The sequence below is a fragment of the Melospiza georgiana genome, chromosome 2 (assembly GCF_028018845.1).
Source record: "Melospiza georgiana isolate bMelGeo1 chromosome 2, bMelGeo1.pri, whole genome shotgun sequence".
NCBI classification, from domain to species: domain Eukaryota; kingdom Metazoa; phylum Chordata; class Aves; order Passeriformes; family Passerellidae; genus Melospiza; species Melospiza georgiana.
In genome coordinates this window covers 4702954-4719221 of record NC_080431.1, presented here as the reverse complement: position 1 = coordinate 4719221, position 16268 = coordinate 4702954, and the positions used below count along the sequence as shown (strand labels likewise).

General features: G+C 45.7%; 1 protein-coding gene across 1 annotated transcript; it reads right to left on the bottom strand.

Annotated features, from left to right (window-relative positions):
- Positions 1-1696: 1696 nt before the first annotated feature.
- CD2 (CD2 molecule) lies at positions 1697-13553 on the bottom strand. Its single transcript, XM_058018305.1, has 5 exons — positions 13368-13553; positions 10382-10678; positions 7817-8059; positions 5756-5875; positions 1697-4100 (listed from the first exon to the last, which is right to left on the bottom strand). The coding sequence occupies exons 1-5, from the start codon at positions 13426-13428 to the stop codon at positions 3889-3891; spliced, it is 933 nt and encodes a 310-aa protein (XP_057874288.1). The 5' UTR covers positions 13429-13553; the 3' UTR covers positions 1697-3888.
- Between the last annotated feature and the right edge of the window lie 2715 nt (positions 13554-16268).

The window sequence follows — 16268 nt, the reverse complement described above, 5'->3', positions numbered from 1 at the left end:
GCAGGCAGGCTGGAAGGATGAGAAAAGGTCCTGTGGTATAAATTCCCTTCTGCAGGGAGGGAAGGAGCACTTTGGTGGGGGAGAGAGTGAGAAGGTTGGGTTTGGCACTCCTCTTGTGAGCTGAGGCTGGCAGAAGAACCAGGAGGCCAGTTCATTGGCTCAGGGCCTCTCACTGTGCTCTCCTTCAATTAACCCTTATCTTTCTTCCCACAGCATGAGATAGGATTGCCCAGCAGTGGTATTTCACAAGCTTGATAGCTACTACAAACTGATCTTATCCAAAGTCTTGAGGCCAGACCTCTTACATTATCAGCTGCAGCACCTGAATATCTGTAGCAGAATAAGGACAAAATCAGTGTCTTTTCCCCATGGCATCATTTTGGCAAGCATCTCAAGAAAGGCTTGTACTAGCTATGGTTTCCTACTTGACTTTTTACTCAGAGTTTTGGTTTAGAAATTAAATTATTATCTGGCCTCTGTCAGAAGCCTGAGAACCTCCCTCTAGATAGGCCAAGAGAGATACAAGCAGGTTATGGTTACATTACTAGAAAGGCAAGGTCTGGGTAGCAAGTGCTGCTGTTTCCACATGGGTTAATGCTGAGATAGAAGATTTGTATCTTCTACAGAAACAACCATTGCTCTTTTGGGTGCCTGCTCACTCTGCCCATCTGGTAAGTGCTACAGACCCACAGCACAACCACAGACCTGCCTTGGTCACAGGGCTGAGCCTCCCTCCATCCCTTTCCTTCAGCTCTGGCTCTGGAGCACGCCACCAACAAAACTGATCCCTGCTAATACCCACGCACAGAAACTGCAGCTCTCAAACAGAGGGACAAGGCAGCAGACAGAAAAGGACAAGACCAGCATTGATCATCTCATCCCCCTGAAGAAGAGTAGGAAAAAACACTTCACCTCATGATTCAGTGGTAGATGCATCTACAAAAGAAGAACCAAGAAAGGTTACAGCAAGAACCACCAGAGCCAAGCACGTCCTGTTATGTCTTAGGTCCCAATGTCAGCTCATTTTCCAGAGCTGAAACATCCACTACAGCATAAAAACCCAAGATTTGAATGCCCCACAACATGAATTCAGAAAAATGAAAATCTGCTGGGTGCTTGTTTGATAAGTCAGCATTTTTTCTGAATGTGTCATGGAGCATTGACAGTCACCATTGCTTTTGCGATGTCTCACGTTTGTTCCTGATGTGCTGCACTAGACAACACTTGTACAACGAGACATCACAAAAACAATGGTGACCATCAAAAGAAAAGGAGCAAATAAAAACTAAGTTTTGCCCTGGTGAGCTTTCCATTGCACAGGCATGCTCTGTGCTAGTAGTGTTTTCTTGCCTGCCAAGGACTGTGTTTTGGGTAAATCAACCCAGTTGGGATAAATCTTCTTTCTCAGGCCCTAGTAACCCTCCCTCTCTCTCAGAAAGGAGCCCCACACCTGTAACCACAGAGCAGCACCAGCAAAGCTCTCATAGGACAGGCAGAGCAGCTGTGTTCACCCACACCAGCCTGAGCCCACCAGCTCCTGGCACCCCAGCACCTCCCAGGGATGGTGTGACACCTCCTGCACCCTGCCTCTGAGGCTCAGGGACCAAAATGGGGTTTTTAGCCTCCTTTGTATCAAAGTGAGATACTGAAGTACCAGCACAGCTGTGAACTAAGATCCTCTGCACCCAGTCTTCTCTTTATTTGTTCAGTTCAGGGATATAACATATGGTATGTTACAAAATAAACCATGAAACACTCACCAAATGCAATTTTAAATAGCAAAAGCCCAAGAATCAGCTGCAGAAAGCTAAGGCAAGAGAGCAAGTGGCACTCCCAGGGCTATTCCTGCTGTCAGAGTTCAAGTGAAGTGACTGAGCTCTGGAGGAGGCAGAAGCTTCCTTTTCCTGACAAGTTGCCTCCTTGCCCTTACCCCAGAAGATAAAAATAGTCATATTTCTCAGGAGAAACAAGCATGGCTGTTTTATCTGCCCTGGTACAGGTGGTATGGGCCAGCCTGGAAGAGGCATTGGGTGTTCTTCTGCCTGACACATCAGCTAGCTGGCTGGTTGTCTTGTGTTCTGTGGCTCTTGTAGCTCTCTCCTCCTTCATTTGCCTTGCTTTTTACCCCAAATTGGTCAGTGTATCCATGCAGACACTGCTCTAAAACAGGCCTGTGCTCTCAGCTCCTCAGCTGTCCTGAGAGGCAGCTATGGACACCTCCACATGGAAGGTAATGCAGGTGCACTTTTTGCAGTCCAGCTTCTCCCTTGGGGATGCAGATCTCTCAGCAGCTCTCCATCATCCCCTCGTTATACCTGAGGTGTTGCCAGCAAAATCAAGAAACAGTCCCTGGGATGTGAATCCCTGACAATTCAGACAGTGCCATCAGCAACCCTACTGGTGGGCAGTTTATAATGCTCTGTTTCATGAGCCAAAGGAGACCAGACCTCTTCTAGGCAAAACAAAAATTGTCTGGATAGCCCCACAGACTTATTATGAGAATAAAGGTTTGTTTTATTTGCCTAAAAGTCAAAGAAAACTGAGTTGAAACTGTCCCTGAAGAGGCTGTGTAGCACATTCTCCTGGCCCTTGTCAGAACACGAAGGCTTCACAGAATGTAGTCTCATCCACCCTTTGAAACCCCGGTGCTGGAGAACCTCTCTCAGAAATCTCTCTCAGTGTTTCATTAAAAAGAAAAATAAAATACTGACCTAACTCTCCCTTGCTGCAATTCAAGTCTACAGTTTATTTTCTAAACACAGTGGAGAAAGGGAGAAAAGGGAGAAGTTCTTCCTTTCCCATTTGTGTTTTTCCAACAGAGGTCCTTCAAGGTCCTTTCAATACTTTCTTCTCTACATTGTACGACACAAATCCTTTCAACTTCAGTCAAATATTTAATTATATACAACTCATTTTTGGTCCAGGAGTCCATGTATTTGATGCTGAAGCCAGAGAGCTGTCCTAATGTGTAGCAGGAGATGGAACCCTGCAAGATCCATAGGTCTGTTTTGTCCAAGTAGAGCTTTAGCTTCTTCTTGGTGAATATCATCCAAGAAAACAAGAAGGTGCAGTAAAAGCAAGCGAACCACAGAAAGACACAGGTTTCAGTGCTCCATATCTATATCCTAGCATGATGAAAAAATGGCCACAGGGATGAATGCCCATCACCTTGAGTCTCCTGGTCTCCATTTGATGCTGATTCTCTGCAAGGAAAGCTGCCTTTTCACAGCTGAGTGTTACACAGGGCTGAGCAGGAGGGGCTCCTGGCTGTCACAAACTTTCTTTTCCCAGAGAGTGGTGGAGCAGAGAGACCAACATCCCTCCTGCCAGAAATGTGGCCTTTTCTGGGATTCAGGCTGTCCCCAGCAGGCTACAACAGGGTCCAGATAGCTCTGACCTGTTCAGCACAGCTGTCCAAGCAGTTCTTAGCTGCAGGCAACCTTAGCAAGGTTGTGATATCAGCTCTTTAGTGATGACCAGCTCATTGTGATATCAGCTCTTATCTCACTAGGTGCCTAGGCAGGCAGATGCAGGGAAAGAGAGGAGAAATCTGGAAATCTGTGTGGGGTTCCACAGCAATGTCTTTATTAATTCATCTGCGAAGGTTCCCAGTGACAGAAGGTTCTTCTGTGAAGGTTCCCAGGTTTTCTTCTGCCCAAGCTGGGCAAAAGCAGCTCTTTATGTAGGGTTCAGGGGTTTTGGAAATTGTCCAATAGCAAGGGTTAAAGGAAAGTGACCTGTAGTCTTACAGAGAGATAAGCAGGGGTCCAAAGGCAGAAGAGAGGGGCTTCCAGTCCAGTCACCATGAGCTGGCATTTCCCATCTTAGGCTGCTGAACACCAGGGAAGTCTTGCAGGCTCTGACCCTGCTACACGCCGGGCTGTGCACTCAGGGCCTGTGTCTGGGGGGGTTTGGGGTCCGTGGCTGGGTGCGGGGCCGAGGCTGGGGCCGGGGCTGCTGTGGCTCCTGGGGCTGCGGGGGCAGCGGCCGCTGCTGCACTCGCTGCTGCCTCGGGGTGGGCTTGGACGGAGCCTGGGGCAGCTCCCGCATCGTCTCCATCTCATGGTACACGGGCAGGGTCTGCATCGCTCGCTCCTCCCCTGCAACAACACCAGGACCCCACAGTCACACATCCAACAAAAAGTCCAAGAGACACGGAAATGGCCTCAGCCCAAATGTTGTGTTTTAAGCCGCCACTCTTAGACGTTCCTGCTGTACCAGTGTGTCACCGTGACAGTTTATGAAAAATCCCTTCTCCAGGAATTCTACTCCTGGGAAGCTGTGAAGCTTCAGCTTCTCCCTGTCTTGCTGCTTTGGAATGTGATTTGGAGAACTGTTTACCCAGCATCTGAATTGTTTTTAATTAATGACCAATCACAGCCGGCTGTGTCAGACTCTGAGTCTGTCATGGGTTTTTATTATCATTCTTGTCTAGCCTCCTGATGTATCTTTTCTCTTTTTATTTATATATTATTTTATATATTTTATATATTATTTATATTTTTAAAGATAAAAATATAAATAATTATAAATATAATTATATATAAATAAAATTTATAAAAATATAAAAATATAAATAATTATAAATATAAATTATCTATAAATAAAGTATTGTTTTTATTTATATATTCTTTTTAGTATAGTTTTAGTATATAATTTTAATATATAATATAATTTCATATCATATATAATTTCATACATTTTTCATATCATATAATATAGTTTTCATATCATTTTCATTTCATATAATATAATTTTCATGTAATTTCATATCATATATAATTTCATATAATTTTCATATCATATAATATTAATATAATATCATATATGATATTATATCATATTGTAAAATAATAAATCAGCCTTCTAAGAATTCGCAGTCAGCTTCTCATCTCTCACCTCATCCTGCGGACCCACCCAGCACCACAACACCAGTGAACAGCAAAAATCACCTCTGCCTGCATCTCCCAGGCCAACATGGAAGTTTTTGGCTGCCTGGCAGAGATCAAGGTACCTGGAGCACTTGGGAAAGCTCTGCCCTGTCTGTTGGGGGAATCAGCTTTATCAAGGAGACATCAGTGGACACCCCCAGCCTGAGCTGCTCTGTCCCCTTTAGGAGGCTACCAAAGGGAAAGTGAGATCTAACCCCAGGAAATAATATCAAAGTATCTTGCCCTGCCTTTGTCTGTGCTGGGATTTCCAGAATCCTCTCAGCCAGAGATCCCTTCTGCCAGCATTAATTTTCACACAAAGAGGTAAATTCATACAGGCTGACTTCTGATCACTGACTCATCATTTCTGAAATATCACTCATCTTAACTTAGGGATTGAGGGATTTACCTCTTGAGACACTGAGTTGGCCTTAAACTCACAGCAAACTGTTTCAGAGAGGCTAGTCACTGTAAAATAATCACTAAAATATTAGTTTTCATTTTCTCAGGCTCATTTTCTTGATTCCTGCTGAATCCAGGCCCAAGAGCTGAGGCTATGGTGTCACTGCACAGCTGAGGCAGTGATCTGTACCACTCAAAAGAGAACAGCCACAATGTAAAATTATACTCAGGTGGCTTTCTCAAAGCACATATCAGAAAGTGAGACTGGCAATGCCAGCTGATCTACACAGATTCACCATGTGCTATAAAACCAGGTTATTGCCCATGTCAGGGCAGAGAAAATGCTCCTGACCACAGGGTTGCTGTCAGTGGGATGCTCTAATATTTTAGGTGGCTGGATAACAAGCCTCTTAAACACTTACCATAAATTTCATTCCTTTTCTTTTTCCTCCTTCTGATACAATAAATAATGCAAATCACAAAGATGACAAAGAAGACTGCACCTCCTGCTATGCTCAAGATGCGATAAAAGTCCATCTTGCCTAGTTAAGGGGATGAAAGAGGATGTTAGATGGAAAGAAATCCCTTGCACAACATCTACTCAGAATTCTGCATTTTCTTCCATTGACTGTAAAGGCAGACCAGCAGACATCCCACCCTTTGCCTTTTACTTGCTGACAGCAGAAAGTTGCTGTTCCTCATTGTTGAGAATTTTGATTGCTCCCTGATGGGTTCAAGTTCTGCAGAAAATTGAAACCAGAGCATTCATGTGTGCCAGCTCACTGTATTTAAATTGCCACTTGTTTTAGCAGCCAGTGTTACACCAAGGTGTATTTGGCTTTTTCTGTGCCTGTTTCTCCCAGATGAGTGCAAGAGGAGCCTGGACAGATTCACATATAATTACACTTCTATGAAAAGCTGGCTGAGCTTAAGCCCACCTGAAGTGTTGCCTCTAAAGATCAAAATTCAAGGTGATTGGCCTCAAATGCAGGACCAAGTGCTCACAGAGGGCAGCAGGATTAGAAGGAGGTTTGGCTCCAAGATGAGGGATTTTTAATCTACTGTGGATCTGGCAGAGTTCTGCCACTACATAGAAAATTTGAAAGGTATTTAGTTTGGGTAGGAAGAGTAGTGTTCCACGTTCTTAGGGGGTTTTTGGTGTGTGAGAAATGCTGTATTTTTACCTTAAAGATCATTGGTATTTCTCTGTTAACGATGTGAGAAAAAAAAAAAAAAAAAAAAAAAACAACAAACTCTCTGACCCAATTCACCCTGTGATGAAAGAGCGTTTCTCAAGGGTGAGAAAAAGTGAAATCAAAATTGTCTAGACAATGGCCAGTGTCTGACTATAGGCAGACCTGTCCTTGCCTGGCTTGTGTCCTGGCATGGGCAGCTTTGGCCAGGATTTCCTCATCCAGACAAGGTGTTTGGGATAGTTTGCCTTGACTTAAACAGATCTAATCCAGCAGCACACTTTCATACCTGGCTCCAAAGTCCATGCCACATCCTGCTTGCCCCTTCCCAATGCTAACATCAATCATCAACGGGACTGTGCAGTCCATCAGGTCAGGCAGCAGCACAAAAATGCATTGCTTGGCTATATTTGAAATCAGGATTATTCAGAAGGCATCAGCTGCACAGGAGAGCAGTGCTCATCCTGTCCCTCCGCTCTTGGCCCATGAGTCACAATCAGCAGACCTGGGATCACTTCAGTAAAGCCTTTAAGCCTCAGGGCTTGCTCCCTCCCTTCTCACACCATGGGCTGTCCTTCAGACTTGGACTTTCCCTAAATTCACTGCGGCAGAAATGGGTAAAAATTGGAAATACTGAGCCAGATCTTGTGAGCCCCCCTTACTCTCCACCAGCTCCAGCAAGAATCTAGAGTAAGAGAATGCTTCCAGCAGAGCACTCGTGGTTGGGTGGGATGAACCCAAGCCTGGCAAATTGAAGGACTTTTCCCCAGCACTGCACTGGAATTCTGAACTTGGAACAGCACACCCAGTGTCACACCAGTGTGATCTCTCCTTTGTTTGTGCCTTAACTTGCAGAATTTTTACGTGGGAGGATGACAACTGTGATGACTTCTTTTGCCTACTGAATCATTTCCAGCATGACTCTTCCCATTTAAAACGCAATCCTTTCAGTCCTTTTGCTGCATCTGTGGTTAGCTGAATAGGAAAACCTTGGTACATTTGAACCATGCTTATCTGACCCGTGTAACCCCAAAGAAAAACCCTCCAGAACTTGCCTCCTGATTTCTAGGCCAAGCTGAAGAGTGCAAGCAGCTTATTTTCCCCCTTGTGAGAGAACTCATCCACACCCACAGTTGCAGGCAACCACCACATTGATAGACATGATCGTGGAGAGGAGAAAAACACAATGGATCTCCCCACAGGAGAAGAGGAAGAGCAAAACCTCTCTCACACCTCACTGCCCTCAGCAGTGGTCCACCCTAGCACATTCTGACAGAAGAGATTTCTTACCTGAGCAGTTAATTGCTTTTTCAGCCATTTTTTCACTGACTTTGTTCTTAACAACGCATCGGAACGTCCCAGAATTCCACCCGTGCCATTCCAGCACTGTTGCGTTCTTTTGGATTTTTTTGCCATTGGGTTGGGTCAGTTCTATTAAAAATACTTCATCCTTGGCCTTCCCTTTTGCTTCACACTTGACAGACACACTTTTATTCCTGCATTCAGCCATGAGGATTGGCTGAGGGACAGGTTCTGAAAGAGAAGGGAAGGGACAGGCATGTCTGAGAGTGTTTCTCCTCCTGAAAGCCTCTACTTTAAGCAGAACAGAGAATAGCCCCGAAATCACCAGCTAATGAGATCACAGAAGAATGAAGAGCAAATTAGACCTCAACTGCAAGGTAACAAGGCAACAATAAAGAAAATGCAGAGCAGTAGCCTACACAGTTGGCTCAGTAAAGCAGAGCTGGACACCAGGCAAGTGAGGGGAGGAAGCTGAATCTCCTTGAGGTGGGTGGAAGGGACTGAGAACCACAGCGCCTCCACCTCTGGACCCTGTGTTTTGGTGCAAGGGAAGTTGATCCTGTTCAGCCTGTGCCCATCAGAGAGAGATTTTTCTCTAAAGCAGGAAAAATTATGAAAAGCTCCTCATGGTGCTCTGTGTGCTACCAACAGCACTCAGCAGGCACGACAGCACAGCATGGAAGGCCATCAAGCCAGAATGGAGAGCACAAAACAGAAACTTCAGCTCTCAATGAGGTTATGACAGGAAAAAAAAAATTCTGTCTCTTCTTATGCCCTGCAAACATCTTGCTCCCTTTTGGTTCCAGTTTCTCTGTCAATGAAAGAGATGGAAAGGCCTGCAGGGTTTTCATCAAGTAAGGGCAACTGGCAAGGACAGCAAATAAAAATAATTATTTCTACCTTTAAGACCAGATTAAAAAAATGCCAGTGCCACCTGTAGTTACAGGCTGAGTAAATTATGGAGATCATAAATTCTAAAGAAAATAAGGACTGCTCATAGCACATGCAGTCCAGGCTCACACCACAACATCCACAGCCACCCTTTCCTGGGTAAGCCCACTCCTCCTCTGCAACCTGGAACCTATTACTCAGGGAAACATCCCGGTGGGAAACATTAGAGTCCAGGTGCTGGAGTTGGGCGAGGATGTCATTGGGACAATTTTTAAATATTTTTAACAACTGTTTGTCCAGCCTGGCTGACAAATTATTTGAGGACCCAAGAGTTACTACAGGACTTCCAAAACCATGTGTCAGAGGTAATGCAACAGCAGAGGAAATGACGCAGCAGACAGCTGGGCTGGAGAATTAACCTTGGCCTGAAATGGGGACACCCCAATGACAGCAGTGGCCCTGATGACTTCCTGACTCTGTTTACAGTAATAGCTCTCAAAGCAGTGAGACACCCTCACTGCTCAGCTCAGCAGTCCCTTAGACACAAAGGGGCCTCCCACTGCACAGAAACCCTGCTAAAACCATTCCAGCTGTCATTGCTGCCTCAAAAAGGCATCATTTCTGTAATCCCAGCTGGTGCCACAAACTCAAGATGTTGGCAAAGCTGTGCATGATGACTGAAGAAGGACAGAGCAAAGCTATCCCCTTATTGGGGAAAAAAGCCATGCTGTCCTACAGCTGAGAGGTCTGGAGAGGACACAGCAGCTTTTAAGGAGCAGAATAGCCATCCCCATCATCCCTTCTCACCCCAAAACCTTTGGGCTGCTACTGCTCTGATCTCTGAGGACAAGATACAGCACAGGAATGGAGGCTGCCCTCATGCTTTGAACCCAAGCAGCTGAAAGCCCCAGGTGTGTGCTTAACTGTGCTTTAAAGAGCACAGCTTTTCTATTTGTTGTGTTGTGCTGTGCAAGGATAGGGTGCAGGAGTCTTCTTCCACTGCAAGTTCAGCTCCTGTTGTGGTTCATCTCAGGGGATGTGACTGCTGGCTGTTTTGTATGTTACAGCAAAAATGGAGTGGGATTCCGTTGCCTGAATTAAGGCATTTAGTGCCATCAGGACTCCTGAGCTCTCCTCAAGGGGCTGGCAACACCAGTCATAACTCAGTACCCATAAAATAGCACCAGAAGTACCCAAAACCCACAGTGCATCAGCCACAGCTGTACCCCACATGGGCTGCTGTGCTCCTAGCAGAGGTTTCTGGAAGCAGGATGCTGCTGGCAGCCCAGGCCCCTCTCAGGTCCCACCCCAGCTCAGGGTCTCAGCACTATTTGTGGTGCTGCAGTAGGGCTGACCGCCCTCACCCTGCTCTCAGTGTGAACCTGCTCACAGCTGCTTCCTTGGGCACAGCTAGGATGCTGGATGACAAACAGGGGAGCCAGAAAGAAGCTGGGGGTTTGAGGCCATCAACCAGATCCAGAGAAGGGAGGAGAGAGGCAGGCTGCTGTCAGTGGCAGGAAGAAAAAGGTACAGCCCTACAGAAGCCCTCCCACTCCTAATCAGCAAGGAGGGCACCGAGTAGGAAAGGCTGTGGGACAGAGCAGAGAGTACCAAATCTTGTTTAGCTGTCCTGAGCATGGCATGGGAAAGGCAAAAACTCACCCTGAACTAATAACATGATACTTTCTTCTGCCTTCAGCTGTCCATCCTTCTGATAAGCCTGCACCGTGTAGTTCCCACTGTCCTCCTTCTGCAGGCGCTGGATTTCCAGGGTCGCATTGCGGAGTATGGCACACCTGCACTGCTCCTTGTTCACAAAGTGCTTGGCTCTGTTGTCTCTGATCTGAACCAGCCTTTGTGTCCCTTTCTTCCATGTGGCCTCGTAGATGCTCCCAGGAGCAGCAATGCTGAGAAGAGCTGTCTCGTTCACTGCCTTGTAAATCCAGCTGGTGCTGGAGCCTGTGGAGGGAAGCACAGCCAGCCCCTCAGTTGTCTCCAGCGGCCACAGCAGTCACCCAAAAGTTGTCACTTGCTATGCCACCCCCTTCCTGAGCTGCCTAAGCCTCTCTGCTTTACTGATGCTATCTTCTTCCCCTGCTCCAAAGTATTTCTTGATTGTTCATTAGATAGATTCCAGCATCCAATTTAATTCTGAGAGGCAAGAAAGCAAAGAGCCCAGCTTTCAAAGGCTGAATTCATACCCTGGCTGATTTACTTGGAGTGACTCTGGATGCCAAAATTCATGCCCTCCCATTCAGTTTAACATGAACTTGGCCCTTCCTTCAAAGAAGGTCACTTCTGTGTTTTGTACATGGCATGGGCTGGTACCCAGAACTGCAAACAGCAAAAATAGTCACATCTCTGGACAGCAGAATCATTTCAGCAACACCAGTGATGGCAATGATAGCAGCCCACATCAATCTGTGGTGAGTGTAAGGCACTGAGCTGGAGGCACACCCAGAGCAGTTACTCTGCCCCCCTGGAATGCACCCACTTGATTTTTCCCTGATGGGGAAAGTAAGGCAGGAAGAAACAGCTACCAGCATCTGAGGGGTTGCAGGAGTCATTACAAGAAAAGCAATTGCCAAAAAAAATCCCCCAAAAATCTTTTCCTTTGATTCCAAAGGTGGTGTCAGGACTGGGAAGCACCTGAGCATGGGGCTGCCAAAGGGGATATTTACTAAACATCCACCACGTGTGCAGCAGTGGGGATGTTGCACTCCTGGAGCAGTGCCCGGGTGCTCTGCCCGCTCCCCTCCAGCCACCGCCTCTGCTGGGCCCATTTCTGGTGAGCCAGCACTTGGGAAACTTTCCTTGGAGGTCATTTCAAGTGAGGAACTGTCCCCAGCCCCGTGGCAGGTGGACAAACCTGCAGGAGGAGGGCGAAATCTGCGTGCAAGTGTCAGGTGGGATAAGCTCACTGGCACGAGCTCAGAGCCACAGCTTATTTAGTCAGATTCTTGTGTTCATTCTTGTGTTCATTCCTCCTCAATTTACAGGGTGAAGCCAATCAGCAGGAGCAGATTTCCCTTCCCATCACCACACAGAGCTGATTCTGCCCTAATTTTATGTGTTTTAAGTATTTTTTTCCCCACAGAGAGAAAAACCTGTGTTTATGCATATTTTTATTACAGTCCTTCACTCCTTGTATCTAGGATAATGATAAATGGCACCACGGAGGGGAAACTGAAACCCAGTGGCTATTTCATTAAACTAACAATATTAGAGATAATCAGAGAACTAAAATCGCATGCCTCTGCAACAAGAACATTAATGCTGTAGTGCTTCTGGCAATTCACCACCTCCAAAGAGAGCTTGTTTTTCCAGCATTGCCTTTCTTGCAAGGTATTTGACATATCTAATGAAATGTCCTGAAATAAAGCTATCAACTAAACAGCCTTGGAAGCAGCTACGCCCCACACAGATGACCCTACACATTATACCCCAATATTTGATTTCTGACACTTGTTTCTGCTCAGTCATGAACAAGTATTTAGAGCTAGTAATAGGATTTCTTTGCATAACAGACACCACTTACATTTTCTCTCTGAAAGCAAAGGAAAAAAGTAATCTGAGTTTCCAAGGATAATTCAATGGCATCTCTGTGGACCAGAGACATTTCTAAATATCAATCTAGTCTCCATTGTCTTTCTAGTGGAAAGCTGAGTATCCCACATGATATTAAAAATCTGTTTAACTAATGAAACAGCACTTCTGATAAAAATACCCACTAAAATGTGCTCCAAAGGGCAGAAATGTTTTAACTGAGAGGCTACAGCTCACTCAGTCACAAGAAAGAGTTAAAAGAAAAAAGCTCCCATAGTAATTTTAGAGAAGGAAGGAAGTCTCTGAAACTATTTTCTATTCAAGGGAATAATCCTTATTTCTGCTGGGGAAGATGTTTTATAGATTGTGTACATAAAAAGAAGAAATCCTTATTTATCTATTAATTTTGTTCTGAAGGAAAAGCAAAGCATTAAACCACCATACATACAAACTTAGTGGAATGAAACAGAGGGAGAAAAAAATTATGCAGGCTTGTATTGTCTCCATCTCTTAAAACCTTCTCTAATCTATGAGTTAACACCTTAATTAAGCTTTTAGATTAATATTTTAAAAAATAATGAGAACAATAATATGCAAAATATAAAAAATATATGCAGTTGCTTGCTGTTTTCACATCTTAAACTTCAGCTCCACTGAAGACACTGAAATCTATCACTCTGTTAATATTTATGGAAGAATATAAATTGCACTTTCAAAAGATTTGCACATCTTTGATAAGAAAAGGAAATTACATGCGATAATGCACAGTGAACTGGATCTCTAATGTAGTACAAGCTGCCTTGAGGGCAGAATGCAAACTATATGCTGACATTTCTCATTACACATGTGTCAAATTAAGGCTCATTAACTTAAAACCAAAACTCTTTACAGCTTATTATTCTAACTGGAATAGGAAACTCAGGTCCTGCCCTCCCCCTGGCTGAAAATTAAATCAAATAACAATCGCAATAACCCAGATGTCTTCACTCATTGGAAAAGTGGAACAAGTTCCTTATCAGTAGCAGCCCACCAAGTTGTAAATGCTTTAAAATGCAATTTTAACATCAGCCCAAAAGAGCAAAAAACTGTAAGAAAAACTCACATTTTACACTGGGAAATAAAAGCAGCAAGCACTTGACTAGGAAAATCCTCCTAAAGTTCATTTTCAGGGTCAAAAACCATCCAGTGTTGCCTTGTCCAGTGGTAGCTCCTGGCAGGTGAAAGGGTTTTCTGCTGTGAGCAGGCAGTGATGGGACATGTCGGTGCAGCCTCTGTGCCCTCCTCCTCTCCTCCAGCACTTCTCATTTCTAGCAGGGGCGGAAATCAGCCTCAACAGGGTGCTTTGTCTGCATGGAGGCAACGTGGAGACAACAAAGAAAATGGGCACTAAAATACAGGAATGCCCTGGAGGTTTGTCCACCCAGCTGGAGGGCCAGGTGGGGCCCTCATACTCCTCAATGCTCACCTGAGGAGCCCAGTTCCAGCATCCATGTGAAAAATGCCAATCACTTGGGGTTTTTTTAAATTTTAAAAGTTTAATGATAATAAAATGGTTATAAAAATAGCAATATTGTTAGAGTAATAATAATTTGGACAATTTGGATTAGGACAGTATGAGACAACAGAAACAAAGAGTTACAGACATCCAGGTACCTTTTTCTGGGCTTTTCACAATCCACATGCCATCATCCTGGAGGAAAGGATGCAGTTTTTGGGTGGGGGAGTGATGGGAACCCTAATTCCCCTCCACAGCCTCAGCAGCAGCAAGGGGAGAACAAGCCCAGGAGCCCCAGTGAGGTGCAGGAGGCTGCTGGACAAGGCTTGGAAAGGAGACACACTTCCCTTGGAAAGCAGCAGGATCAGCTTGGCATCAACATCTGGGGTATGTATGGGCATGAAAGGGGGGTGAGAACCCTGCCTTGATCCAGCCACAATCCAGCTCTGGAGCTGGCTGCTGTGGGAAAGAGGAAAGAAGCTGTGAGGAGCTAGGTCCAAAAACCATGAGAGAAGCTAATGAGGTCCTTATCCCTGATCCCAGGATGAAACAGATGGAGTGGTGAGGATTTTGAGTCTTATCCTCACCACCATAATTCCTCTGCTGCAGTAGCCACTGAAATGTTCCAGCTCTTTGTGACAGGCACAGGCCAAGAAAGAAGACAGAAGGAAATCTATGGCACCAGATATGTACAAGAGTAGATAAACTTTGCTTGTTCATTCGTGTCATTCCTCTTCCTTGAGGTTAGGTCTTCCTTGTAAGACACCTCCCCTTCTCCAGCTTAATCATTTTTTACTGGTACTAATGAAATTTAAAAAAATAACACTCAGTGCAGGAAAATCTAGTTTTTCTTCCTTCTTTCTGCTATTTTCTTCCTTCTTTCTGCTCTGGTTTCCTTCCAAAGAACACACAAAGGAGGCACACACAAAAGGAGAGAGGAAGCAACAGCAGCAAGATCACATTTCTGTGCCTGCCCTCCACCCTCTGTGGCAAGAAACAAGCTGAGGGCAGGGGCTGCCACACTCAGTGGCACGCTCAATCAAGTTGTGTCAAACTCCTGGACATCTCTGCTTCCAGCCTGGGCACCTAAAGGAATTTGGGTAAAGGCAGCAACCCTGATTTCTCCTCTGTTCTTTGAAGGTGTTTTGCTGGTCCATCAGGTCGAGCAGATGGAGGCCCAGCATGCTGAAACCACTGTCCATGCTCTGCTGAACTTTGTTTCTCTTCTTTTTCTTCAGGCAAACATCTCTCAAAGCCCCTGCCTGCTTCCAGGGTACCCCTGCAGGTTGTCTGTTTGTTGGCGTGTTCACCCGGCCAACACACTGGGATGGGAATTGTCATGGTACAAATGAAATGCAAAGGGAAAGGTGTGTGTGTGTGAGAGAGAGAGAAGAAAGGTAAAGCTCCATAGTGGTAGAACTAGGTGTAAAAGAATCTCCTGTATGCATAATGAAGGCTACTACTTCCAGTTAAGCAGTTTGGTGCCACACACAACCTTCTAAACTCACAACTGAAATGAGTCAAAAGCCCCTATGGTCCAGCACACCAAACACCCCGCTTGCTGTTGGAGCAACAGGTAGGCAGGAGCAAGGACCCATTTGTAAAGGATGTAAAATGTCTGTTCAAAGATGAGCTCACTGTGGGCAGTGAAGAAGCACTTGAGAGAAGGGTGGGGGCTCAATGGCTGATGTCCCATGGTCACTGGACTCACAGAAGTGACACCAAGCCTTGGTATTCCTGAGTACTTGGTGCATGTGCACAAAATCCACCTGCAAGACTTTGCGTAACAAAAGCCAAAAGCACAGCCAAACCTGCAAAAGGGGCACAGCACTCACCTGCAGCACGAGTTCCCCATGAGATCCTGGCACGGTCTGTCCCAAAAGCAGCCCCTCTTCTAACCAACCTCTGAAACCTCCTGCACCATCAGACCCAGCTGGAGAGAGACAAAGCAGCCCATGTCTCTAAGCTCAGTCTTCCTGCCAGATGACAAGTGGGAAAATGTCAATATTCTGCCAGCTTTACCCTTCCTTTCTTGAAAAGTAATGTCATGCTGCAGTCCTGACTGGGTTTTGATCCTCATTTTAGAAGAAGGATTTTTTGGATGTTACTTGGAAGGAGGCACTCTAAGTTGTTGCACCGCTGTCTGTGTTTTCCCTTCAAGGAGAGTCCCAGGAGAAAGCATTGAAGTGCCTGAAGGTGTCTCTGGAAAGCACAGCAGCTCTGGGCTGCTGCCACAGAGGAACCCAAGGAGCCAGCATGTACCTCAGAGATGTGGCAGGGGGTAAACATGCTGAGAGCAGTTCCAGCACAGAGCACTGGCCAGAAATGCCCTCCAAGGTGGAGGGAGTGGCACAGAGAGCGCTGTGGCTGGAGCTCTGTGTGGCCACAGGCCAGGCACTGGCCCAAGCTGTGCTGGGCAGGACACGGAGAGCTGTAGATAGATAACAGCTCTAGATAACAGTGCTCTCACTCTCTTCTCCGCACTGCAGATAGCTCACACAGGAAGTA